This window comes from Erinaceus europaeus, chromosome 9 (assembly GCF_950295315.1).
Source record: "Erinaceus europaeus chromosome 9, mEriEur2.1, whole genome shotgun sequence".
NCBI classification, from domain to species: domain Eukaryota; kingdom Metazoa; phylum Chordata; class Mammalia; order Eulipotyphla; family Erinaceidae; genus Erinaceus; species Erinaceus europaeus.
Window position 1 is genome coordinate 94,520,182 of NC_080170.1, and position 18,062 is coordinate 94,538,243.

General features: G+C 35.4%; 1 protein-coding gene across 1 annotated transcript in view; it reads left to right on the forward strand.

Annotated features, from left to right (window-relative positions):
- IFT57 (intraflagellar transport 57) overlaps positions 1-15,327 on the forward strand; it is a 64,379-nt gene extending 49,052 nt beyond the window's left edge. The window contains exons 7-11 of the mRNA XM_060197116.1: positions 2,470-2,541; positions 3,203-3,334; positions 4,774-4,836; positions 14,043-14,109; positions 15,077-15,327. Of these exons, the coding sequence (XP_060053099.1) occupies positions 2,470-2,541; positions 3,203-3,334; positions 4,774-4,836; positions 14,043-14,109; positions 15,077-15,255 (513 nt within the window). The 3' untranslated portion in view covers positions 15,256-15,327. The remainder of the gene's footprint in view (positions 1-2,469; positions 2,542-3,202; positions 3,335-4,773; positions 4,837-14,042; positions 14,110-15,076) is intronic.
- The last annotated feature ends 2,735 nt before the right edge of the window (positions 15,328-18,062 follow it).

The following is an 18,062-nucleotide window of genomic DNA, read 5'->3' on the forward strand; positions in this document are numbered from 1 at the left end:
TAGCCTCGTTCCAGTGTGGAGAGAAAGTAACCACAGCCTGTCGCCATGCAGTTGATCAGAAGAGGTCAGCTGGGAACACACACATATGACATCCCTAGCTAGGACTTTGTCAAGTGTATGCCCCGTCCATCCCAAGCTTCAAGGAGTATTTATGTGTAAGACATATATGCATTGCATGACATTGTTCAGACAAAGCAACAGGTGGTTGTACATTACATAGACAAGGGTCAGAATACATTTATAAGGGAGAAAAATATCAGGGTAAGGGTGCTTAAAACTTTCAGTATCCAAATGTCATAATGTCAGGTACATTCTTTTGATGCCATAAGATACTGAGTTTATTCCAGTTAGCCCATGCACAATCTCTACACCCTTAGGGCAGCAGCCAAACATTCAGATTTATGGGTAATCACTGTGGTAATCTAACCCTCTACTGCCTGTGGGCAGGGATCTCTGAAAATTCTAGGCTTCTGATAGAGTCTGAAATAGAAATCTCGAGGTATATATTCAAAAGAATGTACCTACCTTTTAGAGAAATAACAAGCAAGACATGTATTTTGCAAATACAGATACAAAGGTAACAGTAAGATTTCCAGTAACAAGTATCAGGAAGTCTGGGATCAGAAAACTTCTTCAGCATACCCTCAAGGACTTTATTTTTTCTAGCTAGCTTGGAATATGTACTATAGAGTTTCCATTATCATGTTATTCCTTCTAACTGAAATATCCTTTCTCTCCCACTCCTTCCAACATTCCAATACTACTCAGACTTTAAGCTTCCACTGAAATGGCAGCTCCTTCATGGAGTTTAACATCAATGTAAATTACCTTAGTTATAAATAGATGACTCCAGTAGGTTCATTTCTCTGAAAATACTTTGAATATGTTCTGGGTAGAATATAATATTAGTAAAAAAGCAGAACACAAACTTCTTTAAATATATCAGTAAAAACTATACAGGTATATGAATGTTTCAGCTTGGTGTTCAATAAGCTTCTGAAATTCCTTTAGGAATTAGCCATGGTTAATACCTAAAAAAGATAATGATTCAGTGATGCTTGTTAGGTTCATTTTATATCATAGACATATTTTCCTGGCTTAAATAGTTTTCCATTTTGAAAAGTAACCACACTTGGTCCAGAAGCAAGAGACTAGCCAGATGCTTTTCCTTCCTGTCCAGCAGCTGATAGGGAGGGGAGGTGGGGAAGCTTGCTGTGCTTGATAGATCTATCTACTCAGCCATGAGTTGTGGACATCCACCCCTCAACTGTAAAATGGAAATGTTGCACTTGAGGACTTAAGTGGCCAAGTAAGTGGTTCTTTCTAGCTCTCAGTCTAAGATACTTCTTGCTCACGAGGGAAAAAAAATACAGATAATTACTGGTTTTTTTGTTTTGTTTTGTTTTGTTCCAGTCCTTTCCCTGGAATCTCGTATCCAGCTGTTCATTTTATAACTGAATTGCCAAAATGTATTGTGTGGGAGTTACTCCATTTGCCTTCTGATCCAGGAGTGTTACTACTTGTGTGGTCATGCCTTCATTGGCTTCTTAGACCACTGTTAATCTTTGAAATGACAAAGCTGAGACTAGATCTTTCTGAGGTTCTTTGCAGCGTTAGTGCTTTAATTGTATAATTATTATATGTAAATTGCCCAAGGGACTTTGTACTTGAACCTGTTTCAAGCTAAGAAATTAGTAGAATGGTACTCTTCACAATGCGTATTTTTATCTTCACAAGCTAGTGTACATAGCAAAAGGAGAACATTAAGGTATGCAAACATATGTGATTTAGGAATAGTATGGTTACATCACTTGTTTCAACTTGCCAAAATATTTTTCTATTATGGTGAGTGTTTTGCAAGTTTTAAAATTGTTACCTTTAGTGTAAGAAATTGAAATGTTGGCATTGATTTCAGATCAGTGATTCACATCAGTCTAGTAAAGTACAGAATATCTCAGTATACAAAAGTTTCAAAAATAAATCAACTCTAATAATAATTATAAGCTTCTTTTATTAAGAAACTGATTCCAAAGTGTTACAAAGAAGAGGCCCAGTTTTAGTTTAGGAACAGACTAACATCTGATATGTGAATGTTTAATTTTAGAGTTGCTTCTATCAAACATAATTGTTATTGCTTAGACAAGTACTGCTTTTCTGATAATTAGAATTTTTTTCATTTTGATGGATAATCATAAATATTAACCACCAGCACTTCAGGAATAATTTATATTCAAATTGTCAGACATTACTCTGTGAACACATAATAATCTACATTTATTTAAAACCTTTTTTTCTAAAGTGCTCAACATATACTTCCTTATAATTTGATTGCAAACTATATATAGGACTTTCTCACCTGAACTAGAGAAGCAACAAACTAATTAAAATAAAGGATAACAACATCAAAAAAGTAGAATAAGGAAGGAAATACTAAGTTATACTTGTTCCTATGTGTTCTTATGCTTATAGGACTGGAGAATCCACGTTGACCAAATGCACCAGCACAAAAGTGGAATTGAATCTGCTTTGAAGGAGACCAAAGTATGTGAATTACTTAAGATAAATCAATGTACATATGTAGGAGCACATGATAGAAAACATATTACAGTTCTCCTTTAAGGGACTTCCTGATATCACATTATATTTCAATAGCCTGAACACTTACACCAACTAAGGGAAGATACTGAATACCAAGAGATAACAGAACACCAGGCCAAAAGTGCCTCTAATATATAGATTAACCAGTCTTGCTGCCCTGGCAGAATTAAGAACTTATCAGATACTGTAAAGAAGCAAAATCAGAATGATATATTCAAAGCTATAAATTTAATGATGGACTTTCAATCAAAACATGTTAGTCTTTAAATACTGCTATAATAACATCATGTTAATCCTTTACATACTTTGATTGTGAGAACTATGTAAAACAATTCCACTCACATACATTTTAGATATGCATCATGACAAGTGAATTAACTCATACCACTAAGTGCTTTTTTACCTTAACATTCTGCAAAGTATTACTGATATGTTTTTCATTATAGACTTCTTTTGCTATTGAAAATTTTAAACTGTCTTCTTTACTAAAGTTTCTGAGAAATTGTAGGAGACTTGAGAGAGATTTAATATACTTTAAGCTATTTTTGAAAAATATACTTGTGAATTTTTATATTTATTTTTTTAAAAATTCATGGCTTTGTAGGGGTTTTTGGACAAACTCCATAATGAAATCAGTAGGACACTGGAAAAGATTGGCAGCCGAGAAAAATATATCAACAATCAACTAGAGCACTTGGTTCAAGAGTATCGTGCAGCTCAAGCTCAGCTAAGTGAGGTAATGTGACAATGATAGCCAGGCATTCCAGTTAATGATATTGATCCGTAAACTTGACATAACACTTTTCATTTGAGAACTGCAAAAATATTTTTCATAAACAGGAACAGACATCTCTCTGCCCATTTTTGGAAGGCAGTCAGGAATTGAACTTGTCATCTTCACTTTTTGTGATAGAAATTCTTCCCTGAAGTCTTTAAATGTATTTCTACATTTGATTTACATAGATGAAGGCATATGTTATTGGGGAACATGGCTTAGAATGGGAGCAGAGTGTCAAGACACCAGGTTTTGTTTCTAACTCTGCTATTAATTTAACCTATGAGTAGGAGGAAGAATAGTATGCAATTTTACATGTGACAGAGGAAAAAGACATTCCTTGCCATAATGATTTAAAATCACATAATAGAGGAAAACAAGTCACTTTTAGAGACAAGCAGTTGTATTCACTAGATGAATAAATGTTTAATCCTTTCAAGGTTTTAGAATTTGAAATAAAAAATGAAATAAAATTTTTCATCGTTTTAAAGTAGTACTTTTTAGTCCCAGTAATAGGAACATACAGACTTTCTTTTAGGTTTTATATTTCTTCTTTCCTGATACTGAGGAAAGCTAGTGAAAAATATTTGCATATGGGCCAGGGAGATATCTTGGTGGTGGTGTACAAGACTTGCTTATGAGAGGCAGATTTTATGCCTAGCACCCCCAACAAATAGAACTGAACAGTGCGTTATTGTAAAGTTTAAAAAAAATGTATAAATATCAGTCAAAGGCATAGTTTTTCTTTCAAACAATGCTAAAAGTGAAAAATAAGTATGAGATAGTTCTGTACATTCAGAAGCCCTCAGACCAAATAAATAGAAGGCAACCTTCATTTTTGTATATTCTAATTTGTTGAAATAATCATGCCTTCATATGCACATATATTCATGGATATTTTACCTTAAAGTTATGTAAAGTATTGGATTAAAGATGTTGTAATATATCAAACATTAATTTTTAATTTCTTCCAAATATCCCAAGCTGTCATACTGTTTGTGAATCCTTATTCATTGCTGATCCTGATGCCCTCTAGTTATTGATCTTTTTTAGAACTGGTTTCTCTACTTAGCAGGCAAATTAGATGGACCAAGAACCACTCTCCTAAACTGTTTGCGAAATGGCTGAGGACAGTTTTTATTGTGAACCATGCCCAGGAGAATTGTACAGTCAGTATATGAAGGTTAAGGTAGTTCAGTTTATAGTGCTTTAGTAAATATATGGTGCCAGTAGGAACATAAAATAGCTGCAGTTAAATGTCACTCTCATAAATATATTCAAATTGAAAGAGGGAGTTGTCATAAAATAATATGCAAAAGTTACAAATACAAAGAGGTCATATTTAAGCAATTTGCATCTGTTTTGAATTTGTCATTAAACAAAATTGTTTTCTCCCTCAGGCAAGAGAGCGATACCAGCAGGGAAATGGAGGAGTAACGGAAAGGACCAGAATCTTGTCTGAGGTACATGCTGTGCACTTCTGGAGCATCTCACCTGTCATTTGTGCCAGATTCTTCTGAGCACATCTAAAGTTAAATAAAGCTGTAGCCATGGATTTGTTCATTTTTATATTACTTCTTTTGACCTGAAATCCTTTTCTGTAGAAAATAATTGCTCATTTTCTTATCAATGAATTATTTATTTATATGTTTTCTTTTTTATATAAAATGCCTGCAGTTTGCTCTACTAAGCTAATATAAAGCCTGCTGATAATATATCAGCATATTTATAATCTTCCTTAATCTCTTTCACATAACAATTATAATTGGCATATAAAGTCATAGGTAAAACATATCCTTAAATGTCTTTAAGAAATGTACATGTTTGTCTGCAATATACAGTTTTAGTTTTATGATAGTTGTCACTAATTATGTAAGACTGGGTACTTCTGTTTACAAATTGGGAGTGGCTGTCACTCTTCTGAAAATTCCTGGAATGCTTACAAATATCATTGTATTTATTTTCATCATCTTACTGGAGAAGAAAAGCCCAGTATATATTTCTATTTTCCACTAAAGAGCTGGGGGTGGGGGGGTGAAGGCTTGCAAGACTGGGCACAGTAATGTAAGACTAAAATGCAAAATTGTCTTTGCTTAAAATTATTTAGTTGTCACAAGCTTTTTTCCATAACAAAATTAACTTTCTTTTACAGAGATTTCTTAAGGAGTAAATAGTTATTTTAAAGTACTGAAAAAACAACATTAGAAATATTTAGACTCTAATCCTGTGATACTTCAAGGCAAAGAAAGCATTATGTAGAAGTAAAGTGCTCACTTATGTTAGGTAAATTAACACTTGAAGGGAGTCCAGGGAGCCATTTAGTTGTTTTGGAGTAGGCAGTTGTCCCCAGTTGTAACATTCTAGGTGTCTGAAAAAACATTAATTTGCTTTACTTGGATGAGCACTTTATTCCCAAGAAAGGTTTTACTCAAATAAGGCCTACTAAGTGACAATAATTATGACTTAAATTTAAAATTCTTTATTTTCCTCTTATTAATGCTAACTGAAGTTTTTAACTAATAACAAGATACAATCATATAATATTGAATGTTGCAGAGAGTACTAATAAGTGATCATATGACAGTGCACTTTCTCTCTTGGAATTTACAGGTGAAATAGAGTAGTTAAGAGTATTTTTATATATAACCATATAATATAAACATTATTTTTAGTAGACTATAAAAGAAAATGTATCATTTACTTTCATGAAAGAGTATTAAGACAGATACCTACTAAACATTCAGAAATCCAAATATTTTTATTATGTTTGCACTATTTAATTATTTATTTTTTAAAATTTCTTTATTGGGGAATTAATGTTTTACATTCAACAGTAAATACAATAGTTTGTACATGCATAACATTCCCCAGTTTCCAATATAAGAATACAACCCCCACTAGGTCCTCTGTCATCCTTCATGGACCTGTATTCTTCCCACCTACCCACCCCAGAGTCTTTTACTTTGGTGCAATACGCCAATTCCATTTCAGGTTCTACTTGTGTTTTCTCTTCTGATCTTGTTTTTTCAAGTTCTGCCTGAGAGTGAGATCATCCCATATTCATCCTTCTGTTTCTGACTTATTTCACTTAACATGAATTTTTCAAGGTCCATCCAAGATCGGCTGAAAACGGTGAAGTCATCATTTTTCACAGCTGAGTAGTATTCCATTGTGTATATAGACCACAACTTGCTCAGCCACTCATCTGTTGTTGGACACCTGGGTTGCTTCCAGGTTTTGGCTATTACAAATTGTGCTGCTATATGTATACACAGATCTTTTTGGATAGATGTGTTGAGTTCCTTAGGCTATATCTCCAGGAGAGGAATTGCAGGATCAAAGGGTAGGTCCATTTCTAGCCTTCTGAGAGTTCTCCAGACTGCTCTCCACAGAGGTTGGACCAATTGACATTCCCACCAGCAGTGCAGGAGGGTTCCTTTGACCCCACACCCTCTCCAGCATTTGCTGCTGTTACCTTTTCTGATGTATGACATTCTCACGGGAGTAAAGTAGTATCTCATTGCTGTCTTTATTTGCATTTCTCTGACAGTCAGAGACTTGGAGCATATTTTCATGTGTTTCTCAGCTTTTTGTATCTCTCCTGTGGTGAATATTCTGTCCATGCCCTCTCCTCATTTTTGGATGGGGTTATTTGTTGTCTTGTTGAGTTTGGCAAGCTCTTTATATAAGTTAGTTATTAAGCTCTTGTCTGATATATGACATGTAAAGATTTTCTCCCATTCTGTGAGGGGTCTCTTGGTTTGGGTAGTGGTTTCTTTTGCTGTGAAGAAGCTTTTTAATTTGATGTAGTCCCATAGGTTTATACTTACTTGCCTTAGTCTTCTTTGTAATTGGATTCATTTCATTGAAGATGTCTTCAAAATTTAAGCGGAAAAGAGTTCTGCCAATATTTTCCTCTAAGTATCTGATAGTTTCTGGTCTAACATCCATCCAAGTCCTTGATTCCACTTTTGTATTTGGTGAAATACAGTGATTCAGTTTCATCCTTCTGTATGTTTCAACTCATTGTTTCCAACACCATTTGTTGAAGAGACTCTGCTTTCCCCATTTAATAGTCTGGGCCCCTTTGTCAAAGATTAGATGTCCATAGGTGTGGGTATTTTTATTTTGTTAATATTTATTTATTTATTTATTTCCCTTTTGTAGCCCATTGTTGTTTATTGTTGTTGTAGTTATTTTTGTTGTTATTGATGTTGTCGTTGTTGGATAGAACAGAGAGAAATGGAGAAAGGAGGGGAAGAAAGAGAAAGGGAGAGAAAGATAGACAGCTGCAGACCTGCTTCACGGCCTGTGACGTGACTCCTCTGTAGGTGGGGAGCCGACTCAAACCAGGATTCTTCTGCTGGTCCTTGCGTTTTACACCACGTGCTCTTAACCTGCTGTGCTACTGCCTCACTCCCTGTTTGCACTATTTAAATAACTAATTATTGGAGCCTAACATAGTAGATGCTATAAAATAATGACAAGGCTTGAGAGCATAGTTTATTTTTTTAAATTTCTTTATTGAGGGATTAATGTTTTATATTCAACAGTAAATACAATAGTTTGTACATGCATAACATTTCCCAGTTTTCCATATAAGAACAGAACTAGGTCCTCTGTCATCCTTTTTGGACCTGTATTCTCCCACCCATCAACCCCAGTGTCTTTTACTTTGGTGCAATATGCCAATTCCAGTTCAGATTCTACTTGTGTTTTCTCTTCTGATCTTGTATTTCAACTTCTGCCTGAGAGTGAGATCATCCATATTCATCCTTCTGTTTCTGACTTATTTCACTTAACATGATTTCTTCAAGCTCCATCCAAGATGGGCTGAAAACGGTGAAGTCACCAACAATAGCTGGGTAGTATTCCATTGTGTATATATACCACCACTTGCTCAGCCACTCATCTGTTGTTGGACACTTAGGTTGCTTCCAGGTTTTGGCGATTACAAATTGTACTGCTGTGAACATAGGTATACACAAATCTTTTTGGATGGGTATGTTGGGATCCTTAGGATATATCCCCAGGAGAGGAATTGTAGGATCATAAGGTAGGTCCATTTCTAGCCTTCTGAGAGTTCTCCAGACTGTTCTCCACAGAGGTTGGACCAATTGACATTCCCACCAGCAGTGCAGGAGGGTTCCTTTGACCCCACACCCTCTCCAGCATTTGCTGCTGTTACCTTTTCTGATGTATGACATCCTCACAGGAGTGAAGAGGTATCTCATTGTTGTCCTTTTTTGCCTTTCTCTGACAATCAAAGACTTGGAGCATATTTTCATGTGTTTCTCAGCTTTTTGTATCTCTCCTGTGGTGAATATTCGGTCCATGTCCTCTCCTCATTTTTCGATGGGGTTATTTGTTTTCTTGTTGTTGAGTTTGGCAAGCTCTTTATATATTTTGGTTTTTAAACACTTGTCTGATGTATGGCATGTAAAGATCTTCTCCCATTCTGTGAGGGGTCTCTTGGTTTGGGTAGTGGTTTCTTTCACTGTGCAGAAGTTTTTTTTTTTTTTTTCTTCTGAGTCCCATGGAGACAGAACAGCTGTGAAAGCTCTTCATCAGAGGCTTGAGCTTTTATTTTTTATTTTTTTAATATTTATTCATTTTTCTTTTTTTTTGCCCTTGTTGTTTTATTGTTGTTCTTGTGAAGAAGCTTTTTAATTCGATGTAATCCCATAGGTTTATACTTGCCTTAGTCTTCTTTGTAATTGAACTCGCTTCATTGAAGATGTCTTTAAAATTTATGCAGAAAAGAGTTCTGCCAATATTTTCCTCTAAGTATCTGATATTTTCAGGTCAAACATCCAGATCCTTGATCCACTTGGAATTTACTTTTGTATTTGGTGAAATATAGTGGTTCAGTTTCATTCTTCTGCAAGTTTCAACCCATTTTTTCTAACTCTATTTGTTGAAGAGACTCTGCTTTCCCCATTTAATAGTCTGGGCCCCTTTGTCAAAGATTAGATGTCCATAGGTGTGGTGGCTCACTTCTGGGCTCTCAATTTTATTCCACTGGTCAGTGTGTCTATTCATGTTCCAGTACCAAGCAGTTTTTATGATAATGGCCCTATAATACAATCTGAGATCTGGGAGTGTGATGCCTCCAGTTCTGTTCTTTCTTCTCAAGATTGTTTTGGCAATTCTAGATCTTTTCTGGTTCCAGATAAACATTTTGTATCATTTGTTCTATTCTCCTAAAATATGTGCTTGGGATCTTGATGGAGGGATAGCATTACATTTGTATATGGCTCTGGGTAGTATATTCATTTTGATGATGTTAATTCTTCCAACCCATGAACATGGAATATCTTTCCACTTCATTTTTTTTTCAATTTCCTTGAGTAGTGACTCATAATTTTCAGTATACAAGTATTTCACTTCTTTTGTTAGGTTTATTCCTAGATATTTTCTTGTTTTTGTTGCTTATAGTAAAAGGAATTGATTCCTTGATTTCATCTTCTTCTAACTTAGTGTTTGCATAGAGGAGTGCCACTGACTTTTGAATGTTAATTTTGTAGCCTGACACCTTACTGTATTGCCTGATGATTTCCAAAAGCTTCTTGCTGGATTCCTTAGGTTTTTCTATGTATACTATCATATTATCTGCAAATAGGGAGAGTTTAGCTTCTTCTCTTCCAATCTATATCCCTTTAATTCCTTGCCTGATTGCTATAGCAAGAACTTCCAACACTATGTTGAATAGTAATGGTGATAGTGGGCAGCCCTGTCTAGTACTTGATCTGAGGGGAAATGCTTCCAGTTTTTCACCATTGAGTATGATGTTGGCTATAGGTTTGCTATATATAGACTCCACTATCTTCAGGAATTTTGCATCTATTCCCATTTTTTTTGTTGTGTTTTGATCATCAAGGGATGTTGTATTTTGTCAAAGGCTTTCTATGCATCTATTGATATGACCATGTGGTTTTTGGTCTTGCTTTTGTTGATGTAGTGGATCACGTTGATTGATTTACATATATTAAAACAACCTTGCATCCCTGGGATAAATCCCACTTGATCATGATGAACAATCTTTTTAATATACTGCTGTATCTGGTTGGCTAGAATTTTGTGTAATAATTTAGCATCTCTGTTCATCAGAGATATTGTTCTGTAGAGATATTGTTCTTTTTTTGGTTGTGTCCCTGTCTGCTTTTGGTATCAGGGTGATGTTGGCTTCATAGAAGCTGGCAGGGAGTATTCCAGTGTTTTCAATCTTCTGGAAGACTTTTAAAAGTAGACGTATTCTTTGAAGGTTTTGTAAAATGCATTTGTAAAACCATCTGGTCCAGGACTTTTATTCTTGGGAAGGTTTTTGACAACTGTTTTAATTTCATTAGCTGTGATGGGCCTGTTCATGTTATCTAGTTCCTCTTTATTTAATATTGGAAGTTCTTAGGTATCTAGGAAATCGTCCATTTCTTCCAGGTTCTCTAGCTTGGTGGCATATAGTTTATTCATAGAAGCCTCGCATGATATGTTGAATTTCTGCGGTGTCTGTTGTGATATCTCCTCTTTAATTTACTGTCCGATTTATTTGGATCTTCTCCCTTTTTTGTTTTGTGAGGCTGGCTAAAGGTTTGTTAATTTTTTTCACTCTTTCAAAGAACCAACATTTACTTTCGTTGATCTTTTGTATGATTTTCTTATTTTCATTGTTATTTATTTCTGCCCTAACATTAGTGATTTCTGTCCTTCTGGTTGCTTTAGGGTTCCTTTGTTATTCTTCTAGGTCTTTACGATGTGCAATCAGGATGTTTATTTGTGCTTTTTCTTATTTCTTAATGTGTGCATGTATGGCTATGAACTTCCCTCTCAGTACTGCCTTAGCTGTATCCCAAATATTTTGATAGCTTGTGTCTTCATTTTCATTGAACTCTCAAAACATTTAGTTTCTTCCTTTATTTCCTCTTTGACTCAGTATTTGTTAAGTAGTGTACTGTTGATCTTCTACATTTTGAGGCTCTTACTAATATTTTGTTGATCGTTAAGTGTTAGTTTAATTCCACTGTGGTCTGAGAAGATGCTTGGGATGATTTCTATGCTCTTGAATTTGCTGATGCTGTCTTTGTGGCCTAATATATGGTCTGTTCTTGAGAATGTCCCTTGTGGACTTGAGTAAAATGTGTATTCCAGTTTCTTGGATGAATGACCTGTGAAAATGTCCAATAGTTCTAGTTTATCTCTTCATTTAGCTCCCTTATGCCTTAATTGATTTTTTTGCCTTGATGGTCTGTCAAGTTTAGAGAGTGGGGTGTTGAAGTCCCCTACTATGACTGTGTTACTGTTAATATATTGCTGTAGCTCTTTCAGTAGACATTTGATGTATTTAGATGGCTTCTCATTGGGTGCATAGATGTTAATAATTGTTAAGTCCTCTTGATTGACTGATCCTCTGAGCATTAAGTAGTGTCCATTCCTATCTTTTTTAATTTCATGTATTTTAATGTCTATCGTGGCAGATATGAGAATAGCTGTTCCTGCCCCTTTTTGTGGGCCATTGGCCTGTATGATAGTTTTCCATCCTTTCATTTTGAGTCTGTGTTTGTCTTGTTGAGTTAGGTGGGTTTCCTGTTGACAGCATATTGTTGGGTTGTATTTTCTGGTCTATTTTCCTACTCTGTACCTTTTAATAGGTCAGGCCATTGACAGTTATTGATATCAAAGATTGAAAATATTTTAACACCATTCTTGTAGAGTTTTAGAGTGTTCTGATATATGGAATATTTATGCTGGTCTGACGGTTTGTAGGAGACCTTTCAGACTTTCTTTCAGGGCAGGCTTGGTGATAGTTGATTCTTTCAACTGTTGCTTGTCTGAGAAGGTTTTTATGCCTCCATCTAATCTGAATGACAGTCTAGTAGGATGCAATGGTCTTAGTTGAAAGCCTTTTTCATTGAGCACTCGATAGTTATCTTGCCATTCTCTTCTGGCATGTAGTATTTGTGTGGAGAAGTCTGCTGCTAATCTCATGGATTTTCTTCTGTAGGTGTCTCTCTGTTTTTCTCTTGTAGCCTTCAGGATCCTTTCTTTATCCTTATTCCTTTCCATTTTAAATATGATGTGTCTTAGTGTCTTTAAGTCTGGGTTAATTCTGTTTGGGACCCTCTGGACATCTTTAACCTTTATGCCTTTGATATTGTTTAGACTAGATAAGTTTTCAGCTATTATGTCCTGAATAATGCTTTCTTCTCCTCCCTCTCTTTCTTCCTCTGGTAAGGCAATAATGTGTATATTGTTTCTTTTGAAGTCATCCCATAGGTCTCTGTTGTTGTTTTCAGTATCTCTTAATCTCTTTTGGTTGTCTCTAATCCGTTCTTGATCTTGCTAATTCTGTCTTCAGCCTCATTGATCCTATTCTCTCTCCCCTCTACTGTTTTCTGGAGTTCATCTATTTTGTTACCCTATTCTGATATTGTTTTAGCCTGTTCAGCTAGTTGTGTTCTTGGCTCAGCTATTTCAGCTTTCAGATCTCTAATAACCCTGAGATAGTGTTTTCTTCTAGAGTCTTATTTGTTGTTTCTGCATTTCTGATGACAATTCTTTCAAATTCCTTGCTCATTCCTGTGATTATTTTCTTACCTAGTGTCTAGATGTTGACCTCATTATTTTGTGCTTAAATCTTTGAGGGGCTTTTTTGCTGGACTCTTGTCCTGGCTCATTTCTCCAATATTTCTCGTTTTGCTTTTACTATTTATATATTATGTTATGAGGTCCCTGTCTCAGTACTTTTCAAATTACTGATCACTATTGCCTGGATTGACATGTGTCTAAGTAAGGTAATTAAAGGGTTCACAGTGGTGGAAGTTAACAGTTGTTTCAATAGTAATTTAATCCCTCATTTGGAGCACAGTGCCTAAAAGCCTCTTTTGTTTTTTTTCTTCCATGTAAGCTATAGGAGTCCGAGGTCTTTTAAACTATAAGTAGGCTTCTTAGCTTAATCGCTCACTCCTAACCAAGAGATAAAGCAGGATGGGGCAGAGATAATCCAATGGTTATGCAAAGAGACTCTCATAGCCCTACCACTAGGCCACATAGGTACAGATCTTCTCCTTGAGTTTCCTGGTTAGTTCTCTGTTGGTGTCTGCACAGGGCCTCACTCCTGCTGCTGCAGCTTCTGAAGGCAGTAGCAATGGAGACTCACAGTTGCATTTGGTGAGTCTTAGGGGAGTCCCTCCTCCCCTCAGCTGTCTTTTTGGTGTAACAGACTGTAGGTGGTATCTCAGCTGGTAAACTGCAGGACTGTTACCAGCCACTTAATCTTTCCCTAGGTTCCTCTCTGTCCATGAGCCACATGTATTTGCATTCACCAGTGATTTGATGGGTTCCCGAAGTCGTTTTAGGGGAGAGAGGAGAGAAACACAGCTGCTGCGCTCCGTAGCCACGCCTCTGGATGTCTCAAGAGCATACTTTTATAGCAGTGACTTATATAATTTTTATTTGATAGTGGTGAAGTTTAACATTAGCAGTGTTTTCAGAAGATTAAAATCTTTGTATCTGCATAATTTATTCTATCATCTAGGGAATTTCCAAAGTTCTATTATCATCTCTATATACCTTTATGTATGTTTTATACCTAATTAAGTTTCCTTAATACGTTATTTAAATTTTTAAGTTAATTAAAATATGATATTCATGAAAATTTTTTCATCAATGAAAGGTTACAGAAGAATTAGAAAAGGTAAAACAAGAAATGGAAGAAAAAGGCAGCAGTATGACTGATGGTGGTAAGTACACACTCATTTTAAGCACATAATGAGCAAGAGTATCTTTAAAAAAATCCACCCAACTAAATGATATGTCTAAATAAATTCTGTTGTTTTATAATGAACTAGTTTGAGAGTAGTTAAACAGTTCAAAAAATGGTTAGAGTACTGTTTTCCTTATCATTTGAAAAGAGTTGTAACTGTTTACTCTCGTTTAAGTTATTTTTTGTAATCAAGCTGTATTAAGTTAGAGATAGACTATATTATATTTAAATATGCACTTTTGTGTCAGTATTATTTAGAAACAATATTTTATTCTATTTTCATCAAGTGAGTTTCTTTCTTTTTTTTTTTTTTCCATTTTGTATATAAGAGAGCACTAAGTGTATGCCCAAATGGCACAAAGGCAGTAATGTGATGACCCTCGTATTTCTCTCTCTTCCCAGTAGACCTGAGTGGGCAGGGGTCAAACAGAGAAAATTTAATAACCCTTCAGTAACACTCTCTATAGTGAACTATTACTTTGACATAGCCCAATAATTATTGCCTATGGCCTTACTTTGGTATAGAAAGACTTATTAGAGTTAGAAGGCATATACTAAGTGATCTCTCATGAGGAGATGTATAGGGTTTTTGATTATATTATTTATATCTTCAGGGTAATATTTAATCTCCTTTCTCCCCATCCTATCTACTTTATCTACAGACAGTCTAGCCCTTAAAAATCACATATTTAAACACCCTTTTATTAACTCATTGCCTAGAAAAGAAGAGAAAGTTCAACCTCAGCACATCAAATGCTCCATTATTTCCCATCCTAAAAATCTCTGATGTTTAAAATGCCACAGCAAAACTTTGTAAACATCAGTAAGGCTGTGCTTTTAACCCTATTTTGGGCTTAAGACAAAGTGAGGAAAATGTCATATAATCCCTTAAGAAGGTGATACTGCCATAAACTTTGTTATTCCATATTATTTCTACTCTACAGCTCCTTTGGTGAAGATTAAACAGAGTTTAACAAAACTGAAGCAAGAAACTGTTCAGATGGACATTAGAATTGGTGTCGTTGAACACACATTACTCCAATCAAAACTGAAGGAGAAGTCTAACATGACTAGGGACATGCATGCAACAATTATTCCAGAATCTGCAATAGGTTCTTATTAAAGCTTGATGTTTTTAGTGTTTCTGATGAATTGTTTTTTATATCAGATAAATACAGTTATATCTCTTAAAGTATGTTCAACGGTTATTTTTTTACATACATATATACACATTGTATAATGGTGATTATGAATGATTAAAACCTTTAAATTGAAGGTAATGTTTAATAAAATAATTAAAATATTTACTTTTGAAGGAGCTTTTGCTAACTGTTACATATGTCAAACTTCCACCTGGAAGTTTTTTTCTTACTGTGCCTTCGTTAAGTCTATCTATGTGACCTATATTTTCTGTAACTTTATCCAAAGTTACATTTTTTTTTCAAAAAGAATAAGAAAAAACTTCACTGTGCTAATTAATGTTTGAAGTTGATTATCTGTCATGAGTGTTTCATTGACCAGGATGAATTTATAGGGTATATGTTATTTATGATATGTGGTCACTAAGTCGGTCACTCACATTTGACTCACATTTGACAGTAACTTCATATATGATTCAGTTCTACTTTTGTTTTTTCCCCTTGTAACAAGGTACCAATTTAACTAAGGAATTATTTTGTTATTTCTTAGCATATGGGATATGACATATCATGTGAAGTTCATCCTGACAGTAGTGGTGATCACATCTTACCAAACAACTTTTTAGATTGGGGTTTCTAAATTGGTGAAATACACAATATTAAAATATCTAGGACTGGGGGAAAACTGTTGAGCGAAAACAAATCAGAAGGCTTTTGATAAGAGTATTATACATATAAGATGACAAAAATAACACGTGTGTGTGTGTGTGTGTGTATGTGTGTGTAGCCATTACCTTGCTCATGTGTAAATGTGTAATTTTCTAGGTACCCTGAGCAGTGAACTCTGCCTTTGCAGCCCCTCTTTTTTCAGTTTTTATCCTATTCTTCCTACCTCACCTCAATTAATTCTTTGCTTTTACTTTCTCTACTTATACCCTAACAGACAAATATTTCTTTCTTTTAAACTCTAGTTAAAGAAGTATAGTTTAAAAACAGTCAGTGTGTATAAACTGTTACTCAATAAAATGGCAATCAACACAACAGCAAACTGGTTTATTTAATTGATAAGGAAGACCAGGGGGAAATCCACTATAAGATAATAGACAGTTTTAGAAACTATAAATAATTTCCCTCCTTATAAGGTTATTGGGAGGTACCTTGTACAAAAACTGACCTAATGTTTGGTCGTACAAAACTAACATTGCCTGGAATTTGTTTGGACCTGATTTTTGTCTTGACTGAGCAAGGTTTTTGTTATTTGTTTTTATTTTTTATTGCCATCAGGATTATTGCTGGAGCTGGATACCAGCACTAAGAATCCATCTCTCCTGTTTTTTTTCTTCTCCTTCTCCTCCTCTTATCCCTCCTCCTCCATCTTCAGTAGCACAGAGAGAAATTGAGATGGGAGGGGGAAATAGAGAAGGAGAGAGAAAGATAGACATCTATATTCCTGAACCATTCACCCCTGCAGGTGGGAAACACCTGTGCTCAGAAGGGTGTGCCACTGCCCAGCCTGACTGAGCAATTTATTTTTTTTCTCTTTCTTTCTTTCTTTCTTTCTTTCTTTCTTTCTTTCTTTCTTTTTTTTATTTTTATTTACTTACTGGATAGAGATAGAAATCAAAAAGAAAAGGGGAGATAGAGAGGAAGAGAGACAGCCACCTGCAGCACTGATTCACCACTCACAAAGCTTTCCTCATGCAGGTGGGTACCAAGGGCTCAAACCAGGATCCTTGAGCATTGTAACATATGAACTCAACCAGATGCACCACCACCTGGCCTCTTGTTTATTCTTTTCTTCCTTCCTTCCTTCATTCCTTCCTTCCTTCCTTCCTTCCTTCCTTTTTTTTTAAATGAAATCAGTGTACAGGACTTTTATACATAAATCAGAACTCTACATAAAATATATTTTTGCTTAGAAGCAAAATACACTCTTCATTTCATGTGAGCACACAGTAATCTAAGAACTCTTCTAATGAGTAGTCTATTTTTGTTTCACTCTCTAAAATGATTCACTTAGGTTAGAATGGATATCCCTCCTGTCTATTCCCATGGAATGCTGAATACCTCTAAAATAAAACTTATGGTAGTATAAATTTCTTCTTTCACCCTTTAACAATTAAACTGCCTAGGGTTAAAGAGGAAATTATTCCATTTCCATATTTCTAGTCAAGTACTTAGCACACAGAGTGTGAGTAAGTGAGTGGGTAGATGAATGAATTGGTGCAGTTCTAGAATATCCTTAGCTTCAGTTTTACAATTTGGCAAATTTAATGACAAACCTGTGAGTTTCGACATAGTTTCAAGATAGTAATTATACATAAGGGGAGATTTCCTGTAGTACTGGACTAGAATTGGAAGCATCCGTGTACATGTGTAGTTTTCACATACATATGGTCTAGTAGAAATATTTATGTAAAAATACCTCTGTTCATAGTACATATATTTACTAATTCTAAATTGTGAGAGATCTTAGAAGCAATGAAAACCCACTAGCAATAAGAATGTCTAGTGAGTGCGATCTGGCTGCGACATCTGTCACCCCATTGATCGCCAGAGTTGATTAGGCTGATCTGGCTGGCTAGGCAGGTGTTCCCTTCCTTCCTCACCGCTCCATGTGCGTCCCTCCAGAAGCTGAGCGCTTGGTGAAAGAGGACGGCCTTCCCCGAATAGAGACGGACCGGGTATACGAGTATATGCGCTCCTCTGCTAGAACCGCCAAACAAGCTCTCTCTTAACACTTTCTTAACCTGAAAAGTATTCTCCAGATAGCAGTCTCTGGAATTTTTAA